The sequence below is a fragment of the Vanellus vanellus genome (genome assembly GCF_965231255.1).
Source record: "Vanellus vanellus genome assembly, chromosome: 24".
Taxonomy (NCBI): Eukaryota; Metazoa; Chordata; class Aves; order Charadriiformes; family Charadriidae; genus Vanellus; species Vanellus vanellus.
In genome coordinates, this window is record NC_138929.1 from 5,015,011 (window position 1) to 5,031,960 (window position 16,950).

The 16,950-nt window shown below is 54.6% G+C and overlaps 1 protein-coding gene across 1 annotated transcript in view; it reads left to right on the forward strand.

Moving 5' to 3' along the window:
* The window catches only part of LOC309681328 (acid-sensing ion channel 2), a 534,050-nt gene extending 517,961 nt beyond the window's left edge, over positions 1 to 16,089 (forward strand). Inside the window, exons 4-10 of the mRNA XM_082495178.1 lie at positions 7,263 to 7,413; positions 8,236 to 8,292; positions 8,856 to 9,009; positions 9,743 to 9,834; positions 11,495 to 11,574; positions 15,238 to 15,306; positions 15,525 to 16,089. Coding sequence (XP_082351304.1) covers positions 7,263 to 7,413; positions 8,236 to 8,292; positions 8,856 to 9,009; positions 9,743 to 9,834; positions 11,495 to 11,574; positions 15,238 to 15,306; positions 15,525 to 15,626 — 705 coding nt within the window. The 3' untranslated portion in view covers positions 15,627 to 16,089. The remainder of the gene's footprint in view (positions 1 to 7,262; positions 7,414 to 8,235; positions 8,293 to 8,855; positions 9,010 to 9,742; positions 9,835 to 11,494; positions 11,575 to 15,237; positions 15,307 to 15,524) is intronic.
* The last annotated feature ends 861 nt before the right edge of the window (positions 16,090 to 16,950 follow it).

The following is a 16,950-nucleotide window of genomic DNA, read 5'->3' on the forward strand; positions in this document are numbered from 1 at the left end:
CAAATTCAGACACTAGAGTCTTCTAAAAGTGCAGTTTTCCCAAGTATTAGAAGAGAAACCAGTCCTGTGTCGCTCAAACCAGGACACAGCCTCTGAAGGGGCTGCCCTGGGCTTTTTGGGGAGCCACAGGAGGTTTCAATATTGCTGTTTGATTTGCCAAATCATTCCTGAGGAAAAGGGGACCCCGAAGAGCCTGAGCTCCAAAATCACGTTTTTCTTCTAGTGCCAACTCACCTCCGGCACTTGGGGACTCACGGGCTGTGTAACTGCCCCGGGTGCTGCTCGGGGGGACCTTCCCGCCGCTGGAAGGGTTAAGCTCTTGTCATTAAAGACAACTTCGTTGGTGCTTGCGTGAAGGGAGCAAATGAGAAGGAACGGCACGGCAAAGGTAGAAGGCAAATAGACAACTTCCAGCATCATTAACTGGGAGACGGTGCCAGCGAGCTGCGTGTGCGCCGCGCTTTTTAAGCATTTTACAAGCGCTAAAGATTGAAATTCTATTAAGTTGATGCTATTCGATGTCTCATTAAAGAACGGAGGTTTCTGGTTATTATTCCGTTCGGAGGAAATGCAAACACACCCCATGTAGATTTTGCCATGTTCAGGGAGAGCTTTGCGTCCCCCTTTGCTCATCGCCGCCTGAAGTTTGGTGACATCAGGTGGGGACCCACAGGCGGTGGAGACCGGAGAGGGGCTGAGCTGTAGCCCAGCGCCAAGTCGATGCAGGACGCATCCCCGAAGGCGGATTCATCCCAGAGCCCGGCTGGAAACTGCCCCAACCTCCTGCTGGAAACATCTCCACTGCATTTCCACGTCTTCCCTATTGCATAAAATTGAACATGCAGGATAAAAATAAAAATAAAATAAAAATAAAACAAAATAAAAACCAAACAACAAAAACACAGAGATACTACTTAAAATAAATGGGGGCAAAAAAAGAAAAAGACCTCTCTGGCTGCAGACAGATGTTGGCAGTTTTCGGCGTGCGAAAGGCGGCAGCGTGGCCGGGAGAAGGGGCTGTGGCAGGGAGGAGGCTGTGCTCAACAGCCCCCGCCGTGGCCATCCGCTTCCCCCCCCTCCCGTTTGCCCAGAGCAGTCCTTCCTTCCCACGTGTTTCGGGCAAACAGGGTCCATCCTGCTTTCAAGGAGACAACTCAATTTGTTCCTTTTTCTTTTTGGCCCCCGCCAGTTCGTAACTGATTGTCGGAATCCTGAATAGATCAAGAGAATTTTAAAAGCGTTTTGTTAATGAAATATGTATTAATGATTGCGAAAGCGTGCGGACGCAAGTTTGTCAACCTCAATTAGAGGCTGAAGCTGAATTTCTATAAGCGTGTGACCACGCGGTGCCGGGGAGGGGTATGTGCCTTCGGAAAGTTGCCACAGCAGTGGAGCAAAATTAGACCTGGGTGCCACTCTCCTGCAGGAACCGAGGGCAGAAACTGTCCCTGCTGCCTTTACCTCTGCTTTTCCTTTTGCTTTTATGTTTTTTTTTTTCCCCCTCTAGCTTCAAAGAAAAGTAGCTCATCCTTGGCGGCAGCGGAGCAGGTTGGAGGGGAGCAGCTCAGCATCCTTGGGCAGCCTCCGCCGGTCCAGCGCCGGAGCCCTCCCGCCCACCCCAAAATCAGCATCATCTGGAAGAGGGGAAAGCGATTTTCTCGAGAGGGGGAGACCTCTGTGTGGCTGCGCGCCGCCCAGGAGGGGCTGCAGGAGAGAGGAATCAAATCCACTTAGCGCCTCTCCCGTTTCGGTTGTTGACGTGGCCGCGGTCCGCGGGATTGCTCCGTCCCGTGCGCTCCTGTTTGCCGAGTGGCGAGGCGGGCTCGGCTCCCCGGCGGGCTCCGCCAGGCGATGCAGCGGCCTCGGTAGCATCGCGGGCGGGAAATTCAAGTGTCAAACGTCTGAAAATCAGCTGCTGGGGTAGCTCTCTGGGGCCAAGCGCTTCGGAGGTGAAGGCTTTGCTTGAGGTCGCAGCCCCGTTGCGGCGAGGAGGGGGTTAAGGAGGGACGCTGTTACGGATGGGTTCGCCGCCGCGTTAAGCCCAGGGCTCGCAGGGGAGTCCTGTGCCAAGGCGGGAAGAGGCAACGGGAGCAGGGATGGGGCTGGTCTGCGGGGGCCGGAGGAAGAACCTCGGGATCCTGCTCCATTGCGCCTCAGGGCAGGAAACCCCGCGGAAGAGTTTGGCCCTTCGGTTTGAGTCTTTCGCTGCAACGTGCGTTCTTCGATGGGTTCTTTGATGCGTTCTTCTGGGGCTGGATAGTCTCCTCTTCGAAGGGTAACAGGGAGCGTTGGAGAGGACGCCACCCAGCGGTGCCGGCGGTCCTGCCCTGTACCCGCGAGCGATGCTGCTGTGGCTCCAACCGCAGCCCGTAGCAGAGCAGCTGCCTTCGGGGATAATTGGAAATAAAAGGTCAGGACAAGAGTTGACTACATCAGAGACTTGAGACATTCAGTGCCTGCTCACCGAAACCACCTGGGGAAGGCGACGTGAGCTTTCCTGGGACCAAATGACCTTCAGATGTTGAGGCAGGAGCTGGGAAATGTGGTTGCCCTATTCCCTAATGATGCGCCTTCTCCCTCCGGAGAGGTCCCGCAGCCGTATGTGGCTGCTGATCAGTGGAGAGTTTGCTTCTGATTGCAAATTACAGAGCGTGAGGGAAGCAACGAATCTTCCAAGCTGTAATTACGACGGAGGCTCCGGGTAATAGCCCTTGATGAGCCCTTTGGAGAGAGAAGAGCGCATTGATTTGCTCGAGGGAGGGAGGGTCCAACCCTGCCAGCCCAGGGAGATTAAAATCTTGCCCAGAAGGAAGAAGCGCAGATTTATTTGCCGGTTGTACTTCAAATGAACAATTGCCGCGGTGCTGCTTCCCACCGAGCCGGCGATGGAGCGCGGGAAGCGCCCGGATTCCCGGTGCCGGTCCCCTGAGCGTGGGAGATGCTTTGGTCACAGCCACCGCGTCTCGGGGTTCTTTTTGGAGGCACAGCCAGCAGCAAGAAATCCCTGCCCTCGAGACGGAGGTGTGAGAGGTAGGGATTAATAGAGCACAGGGCGGCACCGAGGTGCCTGTGTCACAGCCCAGAGGGCTCTGCTCCACGGCCGGGAGTTTCACTGGGGAAATTTCCTTTAAAAAGTAAAAATTGGAGCTTCCCTGCAGTCTCCTGTTGGACTCAGCCACGACGTGCTTTTTCTCCAAAACAGGGAAAGCCTTTATACTGCGGAGAAAAAAAAAAAAAAACACAAACCCTCCACCCATGTTAAATGCACCAAGAGGGTTTTGTTTTGGTTTTTTTTTTTTTTTGCTCCTAAATATCAGGGATTCAGCATTGGGGAAAGCAGAAGTCTTGGCTGTGGCACAGGAGATGTGTTGCACCTATTCCTGCCTGTTTAGGAAGCCGGAGAAAAGTGGCAGCAAATCCCCAAGGGACGCCACGCTTTTGCGGAGATGCAAACCAGCTTTGCTTGGCGGTACGGGGGTAAGTCGGTGCTCGTGGCCCCGGCGACAAAACGGGCCGTAACTCTGTTAATGAAGTTGCATTGCTTTGGGTTTAATTAGTCGTTCAGCCCGTGCACCTCCTGCAGGTGCGGTGCCAGTTCACGAGTCACCGTGGCTCAAACCCAGCGCTGGCTGAGCAAAAAAAGCGCGTGAGCTAAAATATCTGATCGCGACTCCGTCGTTTTCCGATCCCGTCACCTACATTCAGAATAAAATTTAAGGGGCTTAAAAGATTTGTGTGTAGCTGTGCTGGGGAGAGAGCTGATACCATCTGAGACCGCGATTATTTATTCTCCTTTATCGTACAACGTGCAACATATGGGCCCCTTTCTCCACCGCGGATGACTAAATGATGGCATCTGGTACTCTATTATATTGCAAGTGTAAAGCAAATGAGAAAAGATCCCCTTCAAACAGCACTTTGCTATTGTCACAGAGACGCTCTTGATATTTTCATTCCAAGGTGCTGCTTTGCTGACTCTCAAAACCATCCCATTCAGAGCCCGGACTGTTTCTTGGAGGATGCCGAAATTACTGGGAACCGCTATTTTTAAATTTTGGTTTCCCCTTAATGCCTCAGCTGGTCCCCGCAGATGGGATCCTTCCATCACCTTCTGCCTCTTCGCACCCGTTGTGGATATTGTCTGCTCTTCAGATGGGACCCGCTGAGCGCAGAGATGGGCGCGCGTCGCTCCAGGCAGCCCAACGCCTCTCCCCGCTGTTGCTTTTCAAAGCAGCTTGAGCAGCAGCCTGGATCGAGGCGGATTTGGGGAACGCCGGAGCTCGCATCCCACCGCGAGCAGCCCGGCCACCCATGGGTGACGCTGACTCCGGCAGTCGTGGCGTCCTCTCTTTGCGTGTGCACACCATAGAGTCATAGAATCGCTGAGGTTGGAAGGGACCTTTAAGATCATCAGGTCCAACCATTACCCTGCCCTGACAAAAACCCTGTCCCCAAGTACCACCTCTACCCTTTTTTTAAAACACCTCCAGGGATGGCGAATCCACCCCCTCCCTGGGCAGCCTATTCCAAGGTTTGATAACCCTTCCAGTGAAAAAATGTTTCCTAATATCCAATCTAAACGTCATCTGACATAACTTGAACCCATTTCCTCTCGTCCTATCACTTGTCACCAGGGAGAAGAGGTCATCCCCACCTCTCTACACCCTCCTCCCAGGTAGTTGTAGAGGGTGATAAGGTCTCCCCTCAGCCTCCTCTTCTTCAGGATGCGGAGGCGCTGAGCAGACCGCGCAGATGAACGTCACGGCAAAGTTTAGTGTCTCATCAGCGCTTGAAAGGAGGGTTGGTGCCCGCTGGAGCCAGGGAAGGAAGTTGGTGATTCCCTCCATCCCTGGCTGGTGGGGGATTCAGAGCCAAAGAAGGCTTCACCATCACGTTGGAGACCCCCTTCACCCGCAGGCAGGTCTGAGCTTTTCTCAGCTCTGTCCTTGGGGTCATGCAAAGGAAGACCTTGAATGACCATCTCATCATGGGGAGGACCTGTGGCTCATCTAGAAGATGGGTATGCTGTGTCCGTGGTTCCAGTTGGTCCCATAAAGCCTACCTCAGCCTGCTAGAGACAGAAATAACTGGGAACCAGTGTAGTGCCCGTAGATGCGGCAAGCCAAGTGCTGGAATAAACAAAGCACCTCTGGATTCCTGGATGGGAACTATTCACAGCAAAGTTGTTACTAGGGAAGGAATTACTTTGGCTTGGCTGAACTGAGAGCTTGTCCAGCCCCAGAGGGCAGGATCCCCCTCTGAAGCCTGGCGTCCTTCCCCAAACTCTCCTTCAGCTTCCAGGTTTCGTGCCACTCCAAGGCAGACTGTTGCCATACCCAACTGTCCTCACCACAAGACACGTTCTTCCTAATGTCTCATCTTTCTCCTCCTGGCTGCAATTTAAGCCCAATATGGGTTTCTAACGTCTGAGTGGTTCATAAGTCAAAACCACGGGGAGTTCCACCAGCGCCCCAGTCCTGCAAGCTGGTGCACAAGGTGAACGTCTTTTCGCAGGGTGCTTTGGAGGGTTGGAGCTCTCTTCCCACAGGACATCTCATGGGGCAGAGCTAGAGCAGAGCGTTGGCTCCAAACAGCTCACACCCTGGTAGTTTTGTCAGAGTTACCCCAGGTCCGTGCCTGAAGGATCGATGAGGTCGTTATTTACCCAACAGCATCTCCCTCCATTTCGTGGGTCATCTCTTTTCTCCTCCTTTTCCCACGTGTCTCCGGAAGAAATCCAAACCAAGCACCGTAAAGCCTTGCCGCTAGGTCCTGGGCTCATAGTCCATCGTCCATATGTTTACTTATTTATTTTAGGCTGTGATTAATGTTACTACAATTTTTAAAGGCGTGTTTTTGTTCAGCCAGCAGGCTTTGCCAGCACAAAACGTTCTGTGTTTGGAGCAAAGCGCAGCAAATTGGACGCTGCTTTAAAACACAAAGAAGGAGGGGTTGGGGGACTGCTATTTTCTGCTCTCCGGCAAAGAGCGGCGCAGAGCATTTAGCAAAGATAAAGAGAAACGGGAAAGGCTGCCAAGCTGCAGACAGAAGAGGAACAAGGTAGATTTGGCCGTGGGGGCCGGAGAGTGACTTTATTTCCTCCAGCACGTTCCGGGCTCTGAATTAAGGTTTCTGTGGTGGGTCGTGGAGTCCTGCTTATCTTATCTGTGCATTTGTGTTAAATAAAGTGGTAACGGCAGAAGGCTTTGCCTTGCGCTAGCGCTGAGTGGAGCAACTTATGAGCCTTGCGCGAGGTGGTGTGCGAACGGGGGAGAAGAAGACAGTTTCCATCACCGTGGGGGTGCCAGGAGAGCGGATAACGTGGTATCTATCTCCACCGGGCTCTCTCCCTGTGCACGGGTGTTTGGAAAAGTACACGATTGACTTATCTGCCTTCCCCGAGGCTGCGGCGAGGTACTGCTCTGCAGCCTGGCACCGGCTCCCACGGCGGCACCGCTCGGAGCAGAGCCATCCCACCATGGGGAGCGTGAAGGTTTGGAGGCTCCTCCTGGCACCCGTACGCCCTTTCCATGGCATTCTTCACCTTCTGCAGTAATCTCTAGTTGCGGAGCTGTTGTTGGCCCTTCCCATGTGCTTCCCAAGTCCCCTGCCCTCTCTGAGGGTTGTGATCTGCCGCGTTTTTCATCGACGAGAAAAGTGCCTGAAGAAGGGAAGGGTGCAAATGGGGCGGCTTTGCTGACACCAGAGCAATCATGGCCATTGCCAGGATGGCACCGCCACCCCTTTCCGCTCCTCAACATCACCAGCGCTTTCTGCGTTGTCCCCATGAGTGGCACAGAGCGGTGCAGTTCAGAGGTCGGAGTAAGCCGGAGATGGGATCTGTTGGTACAGCGGTGCCAACGACCCCAGGTTTGCTCTCACCAAAGTCGGAGACGATTTGCAGGTCCATCTCTCCAGGATTTTCCCGGTGGTGCGGACCACAGAGCTGGTCTTGGAGACCCTCTGGTGCTGCAGGTCTCCAAGGCACCATCCTGCCGCGGCTCTGCCGGCTTGGAGGGATGCGACAGAGCAGCTCTGGAGCGGGAGAGCTCGCTAAAGACTCTCACTCGGCGAAAGTCATGCTGCGACCTCCCCTTGCAACAGCACCGTTTGGTCCCTTCCTTAAAAACCAGCGTTAAAATTGTGCTGGGGGGGGAGGGAGGGGGGGCTCGCAGCCCAAGGAGGGAGGGAGATGCTGTGCCCCGCTTCTCGCTGCCGGTCCCCCAGCGTCCCCTGACGCCCCGCTCCTCCCTCTCTTGCAGCTGACGTACCTGCCTCCGCCGTGGGGTGAATGTCGCTCGTCGGATATGGGCTTAGACTTCTTTCCCGTTTACAGTATCACGGCTTGCAGGATCGACTGCGAGACCCGCTATATTGTGGAAAACTGCAACTGCAAAATGGTTCACATGCCAGGTCAGTGTGCCGGGGGTGGAGGGGAACAGGGACCCCCGCCCTCCACCCGACCCACATCATTAGGGGTTAACGAGCTGGAAGGGGAGTGGGGATTAAAGGAGCTGGGAATACCTTTCCCTAAGGAAAGAAGGGTGCTAACAGCCTCTGCAAAAGGACCTGAAATAGGGGCAGGACACGGCAGAGGGGGATGGGTCTGATTTCCCCTTATTTAGCCCCAGTTGACAGCCCCGGGTGGTGTTTCCAGCGGCCCCTCCTCGGTTTGCAAGGAAAGGCTCCCGCGGGAGGCAGAGGTGGGGGAGATGCTGAGGGAATTGGGTCTCTTTAGTCTGGAGAAGAGAAGGCTGAGGGGGGATCTTATCAACGCTTATCAATCCCCAAAGGGAGGGTGCCGGGGGGTGGGAACAGTCTGTGTTCAGTGGTGCCCAGTGACGGGACAAGAGGGAACGGGCACAAACTGGAGCAGAGGAAGTTCCATCTGCACCTGAGGAGGGACTTCTCTCCTGTGCGGGGGCAGAGCACTGGCACAGCTGCCCAGAGAGGGGGGGAGTCTCCCCCTCTGGAGCCATTCCAAACCCGCCTGGAGGTGTCCTGTGCCACTGCTGGAGGTGCCCCTGCTCTGGCGGGGGGTGGCACTGGGGGGGCTCCAGAGAGCCCTTCCAGCCCTGACCATGCTGTGATGCTGTGAGATGCTGCCCATCCCCCACCTGGGTTGACTTGGCTAAAGGGAGGTCCTTGTGGTCCCCATGGAGAGCACAGCAGCCCCCGGCTCCCTTGCAGCAGCGGTGGCTGATACCCACTGATGGATGTGTCCTTTCCATGCAGGGGATGCTCCCTTCTGTACCCCGGAGCAGTATAAGGAATGCGCAGAGCCTGCGCTCGGTGAGTACCAGAAGATATTCCCGTGTCCCACGGGTGTCCCAAGCTGGAGAGTCCTCCAGCAGCCGGCATCCCCTTGGCTGACAGGACTTGGGTGATCCAGAGCAGCTGCAACCCAGCGACGGGTTTTGATGAGACCCAACTTGTTGGGGAGGGCTGCGTGCACCCTGGGATAAAGCTTCTTCTGGTTCTGCATGGGGCATGGGACTCCCATCAGTGCAGAAACCATCGGGATAATGGGCCCCCCAGGATATGTGGGAGGGGAGCACCTCTGGGGCTGGGTTTGGGAGGTAGAGACCCCTTCTAGGTTTGGATTTAGGAGACTCGGTCACCACATGTTCCATGAGAAGATGCTGGTAACAGAGTGTAGCCTTCAGCAGAAGGCCTCTCTCCAAGATGGTGGGGGTGGCCCTGCAATGAAGGGGGAGAGAAATGGCCAGGACCGGGTTTCCTACAGCTCCTCTGAGATGTGACTCTTTGGCCTCTCTCTGGGTGGCACGACGTCTGCTCCCACATCTGCTGTGTGTCCCTGCCTCCATGAGATCTGACCCTGTGACCCTCTCCAGGTTTGCTGGCCGAAAAGGACAGCAATTACTGCATCTGCAGGACACCCTGTAACCTGACCAGGTACAACAAAGAGCTCTCCATGGTCAAGATCCCCAGCAAGACTTCAGCCAAGTACCTGGAGAAGAAGTTCAACAAGTCGGAAAAATATATCTCGTGAGTGTTGGCAGAAAACAGATCTCCTTTGCTTTATGGGGTGAAAGTGTCTATAAAACCATGTTGGCAGTTTAAACCAGCCCGTGGTAAGACCCGACCTTGCCAGTGCCTCTGTTGCTGAACAGAGATGTCCTCCAGGGAGGGTTAGGGTGAAACCCTTGAAGAGATGAGGTGTAGGTTGCTTTCATCTCAGTAGACGTATTTCAGGACAACTGCGTAGTCCTCCCCTGGCTTTGTCTCCATGAACATACCCCATTGCCACCAAAAAAAAGTGCAAAACCTCCTCTTATTTTGACAAGGAAGCCCAGTCTTGCTGGCCCTGTCTGAGATGTGGCTACTCTCTACTTGAGTCTGGGCTGCGGACCTCAGGCAGCTGCTGTCTTGGACCTCTCCCAGTGTTGGGCACATTATTGCCTTGTGGAGGCAGCAAGATTTGTTCCGTATGAATCATCCTTTGGACTCCTGCTGTTATTGTCAAAGGGAGATCCAGAGCTCAGATCCTGAGAGGTCTTGGAAGAACATTTTCTAAGGCTGTTGGAGTCCTATCGGTGCCCTATGTGGTCTCCAGGTCTCCAGGTCGTCCAAAGTGTCTGTGGGTTGCTGAGAACCCCAGAGGGAGAACAGTCAGGACAGGGAGGGGACTAAAGCCCCGAAGTCCCACTTTTTTTCTTACCCCAAAGCACACAAGGCCACTAGTGGCTGATGGGCTGATGCTCTTGTCCTCTTTCTACAGAGAGAATATTCTTGTGCTGGACATATTTTTCGAAGCACTCAACTATGAGACGATTGAACAGAAGAAAGCCTACGAAGTGGCAGCCTTACTTGGTAAGGAGAGATCGGGGGTGCGTTTTGGAGTCCGTGTGTGCTTATGGGACAGACAGGTGCCACAAGTGGGTGCACGGGTTATGTGCCTTGCCATGAAATCCCAGCAAGATCCAGCCAGCTTTCCGTTTTCCTTCTGACAGCAAGCTGGGGAACGTCCCAGGGACCACAGCTAGGCCACGTGCCACCCGTGAAAGGTTGATATGAGCTGCTCCATCTCAGCTTGCTGCCACAGCCCTTTTATTTGGAAGTCCCGGGGCTGAGCGGGTGATGGATGGTCTCTGTGGTGCCCCCCAACACTGGAAGGGTAGTGTGTGGAGGACAGCTCTTAAAACCATCCACCCATCACCTCTTACATGCTTCAAATCCATCCTCCTTGCCAGCCGGGACCCTCCTCTTTGCCTTTGGGTTGTGCCCCACAGCTTGATGGAGAAGGTGGAGGAGTTGTTGGGTTGCTCAGCTTCAGACAGGGTCAAGCTTTGTGGGTACCAGCTACAGATTTGGGTGCTTGGGACCTGTTGGGACTTGGGGGTGGAAGTGTTTGGTCAGGAGAAGCAAGCACGCTCTGTGCCCACACTCAGTCCCGTCGTGTGCCACCCCCAGTCCCCAAATCCCTCCTGGGATGCAGGGAGCAATCGGCACCTTCAGTTGAAAGCCGGAGCCGGGCCATCCCGTGGGGCCAGACGCTGCAAGCCTGTCCCGGGAGGGGGAACACTGCAGGGAGCAGAGCACCCCATGTCCTTTTGGGTGTCCCCATGTCACCCCGTGGTGGTAGCTCTGCTAAATATACATGCCATGACCCCATCTGCACCTGATCTGGGTTCCCCAGTGCTTTGGGCAGAGTCTCATCTCTCCCCGGTCCTCAGCCTCTTTTGAACCAGCACTTTGCCCAAAAGCACCTTTTTTCCTCTCTTTCTTCTGCCTCTGTCTCATGGACACTCACAGCAAAGGTCCTGGTAGCTCCTCCACCCATGGGTGCCTTCACTCTGGGGAGCAACGCAATTGAACCGTGGGTGTTCTGCAGCAAATTCCATGAGAATTGTCTTCCCTGAAGCACACGGTTCGGCATAGCACAGCGTCTCACGGCAGGACTGACCTTCCCAGCAGATCCCTGGGAGTCTCCTCTCCCCGCGGTGCCTCCTCCACAGCCCTTCCCCAGCCCTGGAGGACTGTAGGACTTGAGCAGGGACAGCCTTGAGATGCTCCCCCCCAAAAAAGCGGGCCATCTTCTCTCTCCCCTGCCTCTCTTTGGCAGGTTTGGGTTGGTTTTTTTTCTTGGCACCAGGGGACATCACCTAATTCTTCTCCAGCATCTTGCTCCTTCCCCCCGCCCGGTTTGGGAATTGGGCTTTGGGATTCCTGGGCTGAAGCCTGAAGATCTGACAGATGGCTGCCTTGGATGCCAGCGTGCGATATCACGCCCTCGTTAGGTTCCCAGCCGAGGGCCTCGTTAGCAGGAGAAATTCTTTGGGTGGCCGGCATCGTCCTTCTCGGGATGCTTTTCATGCTGTTAGAGCCGTTGGTGTTTTTGGGAGGGGTGAGGCGTTTCCCCGCTCTTTGGGGACAGCAGCACCCAGGGCAGCTGCAGCACGGTGGCACGGGTGCCTCTGAGAGCGTTTACCCCGGGGGGTAAAAGCCACCTGCGTGTTGTTCTCTCTCCTAGGTGACATTGGAGGCCAGATGGGGCTATTTATCGGTGCTAGCATCCTCACTATACTAGAGCTCTTCGATTATATATACGAGGTAAGACCCTCCCCCTTGGCCTGATCCCTCTGGCGGGGTGGGGGTTTGCCAAGCTGGGGTGATTGTGGACCAGGACCCTCCACCCTCAATGTGCCCGCGTGGATTATTAATGTTAATTAATGATACTATTACGATGAGTGCTCTACAGTAGTGCTATGGAGTCGGTCGCGGTTATGCGGCGTGGTGCGGAGGTCACTGCGGCAGCCGGGGGGTGGGCTGGCACGCAGCCGTGGCATGGCATGGCCAGCTCCGCTTGGCACCCTGCTTCTGCTAACGAGCTTTCCTTCTCGCTTGGGCTAATTAAGCACCACCTTTGTGTGGCCGGGCTGCTTCCCACCCTGGGTCTCCCCCTACCCGAGGTGCGGTGGCTCCGGGGTGCTGGCTGCTGTACCCTCCTGTCCCCATCCCCAGTAGCACACCGTTATCACCTTCTGGGGGGCATCAAGCAGAGCGTGGCCAGCAGGGCGAGGGAGGTCATCCTCCCCCTCTGCTCTGCCCTGGGGAGGCCACATCTGGAGCACTGTGTCCAGTTCAGGGCTCTCCGGGTCAAGAGGGACAGGGAACTGCTGGAGAGGGTCCAGCAAAGGGCTGCGGAGATGATGAGGGGAGTGGAGCATCTCTCTGATGAGGACAGGCTGAGGGACGTGGGGCTTTGCAGTCTGAGAAGACTGAGGGGGGATCTTATCAACGCTTATCAATCCCCAAAGGGCGGGTGCCGGGGGGTGGGAACAGTCTGTGTTCAGTGGTGCCCAGTGACGGGACAAGAGGGAACGGGCACAAACTGGAGCAGAGGAAGTTCCATCTGCACCTGAGGAGGGACTTCTCTCCTGTGCGGGCGGCAGAGCACTGGCACAGCTGCCCAGAGAGGGGGGAGTCTCCCCCTCTGGAGCCATTCCAAACCCGCCTGGAGGTGTCCTGTGCCACTGCTGGAGGTGCCCCTGCTCTGGCGGGGGGTGGCACTGGGGGGGCTCCAGAGGGCCCTTCCAGCCCTGACCAGTCTGTCATTCTGTGTGATTCCCATCAAAGCTCCTTTAATTAGGGCCCGAGTCCCAGTCCAGCAGTCCGGCGGGAGAAGCAGCGAGGCCAGACCTCGTACCACCGCCGGGGAGGTGGAAAAACCCCACTCCCTGTTATCCGCTGTCTGCAGCTCTGCCAGCAGCCCTGGAGCGAGGAGCTTTCTGGGAAGCACCCAGACGAGCTCCAGCGTGGTCCCGTGGCTCCGCGGTGGCCCAGAGCAGCTGCTCCAGAGAAAAGTGCATGGCCTTTTTAATGGGAATTAGTGCAATAAGCAGTCCGGAGGAGACGTTGCTTTTTGGCAGCCCTCCCTCCTCCCGCCCTCCAGCAGCAGTCACGACCATTCTGTATTTTTAATCTCTTTTTGCCTAAGCGAGCTTCCCCCGCTGAACGCTGATGCCTCAGCCCAGCAGCTCCTGGGAAATTTGGGCTTTTCTGTGCCGCGGTGCCGACACAGCCCTCGGCCGGCGATCCCGTGCTGTCCCGGCTTGCCCGCGGGCATCGTCCCTCCATCATCCTCCGCCGCTGCCCCCACAAGCGCAGAGGCGGATTCCGGCCGCTGGCTGCACCCTCCTGCCATTGGGACCTTTTTCCACCCCGTTTTTCATCTCAAACGGTCCAAAATAACCCTCCCTGGAGCAGCCTCCCCACCAGCCGTTGGTTTTCCTTCCCGGTCTTCATGGCCGCATCGCAGAAGGCTTCGCGTCGAGGGTCGGGCTCGTGATTTTTGTGCATAAAAGGGGAAACTGAGGCAGGGAGAGGGGCTGCGGCTGGCTGCGAGCCACCGAGGGAGCCACCTCTTCACACCAAGATGACCCCAGGGACCCAAACGTGCCAGCACATATCCTGTTTTATAGCCGGAAAGAACAAGTTTATGGCTTGGGATAGTTTCGAGGAGGATGCAAACACCGGTGGAGACGGGCGGTTTTGGCACATCTCAGCCCAAGGTCCTTTGCCCGTGTCCCTGGGAAGGTGCCTCCTCCTAATTCACCTTATCCGCTTGTTGCCCGCGGATTTTAACGTGACGGCTTTGGCTCCCCTGCACCCAAACAAGCAGGATTTGAAACCTGCGTAGCCCAGCGCTCTCCTAGCTCCGTCTCAGCCCCGTGGGACCGGGGATTTTTAATCCCATGGGATATTGCAGTCGGGGATCGTCCGTGGCTGTCACGTTAACGTCTGCCGAGCCCGGTGGGTGCGCAGGGATGTCGGGCAACCACGGTCTCTGCTCCGAGCTCGCTGGGGCATCTCCAAAACCCTCTTAATGTTATTAAAGCGGGGATGCTGGCTTTACGTTTTAAGACAGTCACTCCCCGTCACAGTCCCTTCTGGGCGGCTGTTAGCACTTGGTGGCATTATCCCGCACTAAAATATATTGGAAATTACAGGCGTAAAGCACGTAATGGCTTCGGAGCGCAAACAAACCCTGCGCCTCAGTTTATATCCGAGGCTGAGCGCACACGATATTTCATTAAAATCGCCTATTCCCGGCTTTTCTTGGGGTTCTTTCATAGGAAGGGTAATAAGAAACCTCGCGAAGTTTGGCTTTTTCTTCTCTGTTTTACTCCGTTGTTTGACATCTGCTTATAAAACTTGGCAAATAGTTTCCTCTTGCTGTTTTGTTGGGGTTTTTTTTTGTTTGGTGGTTGTTTGTTTTGTTTTTTTTTTACTTTTTTCTCCTTTTTGGGCAAGCATGGCTTAAGAGAGCATCCTGTCTCCTTGGAGATGCTGCCTGGGGATGCACCAGCGGGTTCACCCAGCTGTGCCCTATGCAGGGGTCATCTTCATGGTCACCCGTGACAGATATTTAACCCGCACCAGACAGGGAGAAAAGGAATAAAAAGTCTTAAAAGATGCCTAATCTACATGGTTGATCTAATCTGCTCAGGGTTTCATCGGGGCGGGGTTCAGCGCTCCTAAAACTCAATTGTGTTTTCAACCAAAGCATTTGTAAACTCTTTGAGATTACCAACAAATGGCTACGACTATTCTTTCCCGGTGGCTTAACCAAAATCTGATGAAATACTGATCATAGAGATGGGGGTTTTTGCATCGTGTGCTCAGTGCAGTCCTCCTCTTGGTCCTGCCCCGGGGCAGAGTTGTGCTCCTGGGCTCGTCGGGGTCCCAAATCCCCCCCACGCGTCTCTCCATGCCAGGCAGCATCCACCTCGCTTCCTTAGGAACTGACCCAATTTTTCACATTTTTAGCTTGCTTTTTTTTTTTTTTTTTTCTTTTCCCCCAGTGGACATTTTTCAGAAAAACACTCACTTTTCAACCTTTCTGGGCTTTCCCTTGAAAATACATTCTTCAGCAGCAGTGGCTGCCAAGGAAATAACGTGGCTGTGAAGGGAAACAGCACTCACGTCGCTGACGTTTTTCAATAAACCCCCAAAAATATTTTAAAAATTGAGGTTTGGGTTGGTTGTTGGGTTTTTTTTTTCCCACGCGAAGAGTTCAGTTGGGACACACAGGGTGATTTTCTTGGAAAGGTTGTCATCTTCTCCATATCCTTCGTAGGGTGTCCTCCAAACCCAGCGCATCTCCTGGGGCTGCGGACCCGTTGGGTGAGGTTGCCCCGTGCCTCCTGGATGCCCACGCGGACGGTCTCGCCTGGTCCTCCCCACCTTTAACCCAACCTCCCTCTTTTGCAGCTGATCAAGGAGAAATTATTAGACCTACTCGGAAAGGAGGAAGAGGAAGGGAGCCATGATGAAAACGTGGTAAGGAGCCCCTTTGGGAGAGAGGAGGAAATTTCCCTGCGGTCGGCTCCGTAGGCAGGCGAAGTCGCTCCATACGGACGCAGCGTTCGACCCCGGCTTGAGTTATTTCCAAAGGATTGATGCTATGGCACGGCCAAAGAAAGGAGATAGCGGTTGGGGAGGGACAGGGAGCATCCGTCGGCCCCGGGGTAACCCTGTCCCCCGCTCTCCGTCCGCAGAGCACTTGCGACCCCATGCCAAATCATTCGGAAACCATCAGCCACACTGTGAACGTGCCGCTGCAGGCCACCCTGGGAACGCTGGAGGAGATCGCCTGCTGACACCATCCGACCGCTCCACAGTGCCAACACCTAAGGAAGGAAAACTGCACAGGAAAGCAGGGACCGAGCTCAGGTTTGCAACGGGGGCAAAAAACAAAAAAAACAAAATACAAACAAACAAAAAAAAACAAAACAAAAACAAAAAAGTTAAAAAAATATTTAAAAAAAAAAAAGGAAGAAAATCGCTATGCATTAAAAAAATAAATATATATATTATATATATACTCTGCCAAAACCAAGCGAGAGGCGCCTTGGACTTGACTTGTGTTGTCCTTTCCTGTGGGGGGGTTGTCTTCAAGATGTGAAGGCAGCAGCTCATTTTTGAACTGTACAAAACAAAGACGCCACCACCACCACCACCACCAAAAACAAAACCGAAGCCCCGCCAGTTCACATACTGCCAAATGTATAAAGCACTTGCATGCCAGTTCTTTTTATGGCAATATATTCCTATCTGTCTTTATAAGCTCTGTTCCTCTTTACAGTCTCTGATTTTCACTACAAGAAGGAACTCGCGGGCCCAGCCATCCCCTGAAATCACCATTACTAACGTCGTAGGCTGAATTAGAATAAAGAAACAAAAAGTCGCAGCTCTTGGATTCTTCTTACGTTCTTGTCCTTCGTGTCAGTCTGTGATGAATCTTAAGCTAAGCCGGGTCCCCCGAGGCCGGGCCACCGCCGGGGCTCCTCAGCGCTACCAGTCACCCCAAGGTGAGCATCCCTGGAGAGGGGCCGGACCGGTGGCTCTCGGTGGAACGTGTCCCTCCCCCCCCGGCTGCTGTGTCACGCTCCTCCGTCTGCGGTGCCTGGATAGTCCGTCTGCGGCGGGTGGGCACGGGGCGGTGGGTTTCTTTATTATTTTTTTTTTTTAATTTTTAAATTTTATTTTATTTTAATTTTTTTAAATTTATTTATTTTTTTTTTCCCGTTAATGGAATCTGTGCTTTCTCCTCGTTCTCATGACTGATATTAAAGCTGGTCTTGTGGAAATGGCCAGGCTGTGTCATTTCTGCCTTGCCCCCACCCTGAGCTGGAGCCTCCGGCGCAGCCTCGGCGCGGGGCGAGGGGCAGGACGAGTCCACCCCGGGGGCTGCCCAGAGCCCTTCCTCGCCCCTCGCCTCCCCGTACCCCTTCCACCACGTCCTCACGCACCTCCTGATGACCCCATGAAGCCCTGGCCCTGCTCAGCCTCTCGTGCTCAGCTACGTCCCCATCTGCTCCGTGGCGGTGGGGCCACCTCTGATGTTGTGCGCTGTAGTCGTTTCTTAGAGTCTCATTAATTAGCGCCTGGGAGTTTAAACAGTCAAAAATGATGTCAATGGGT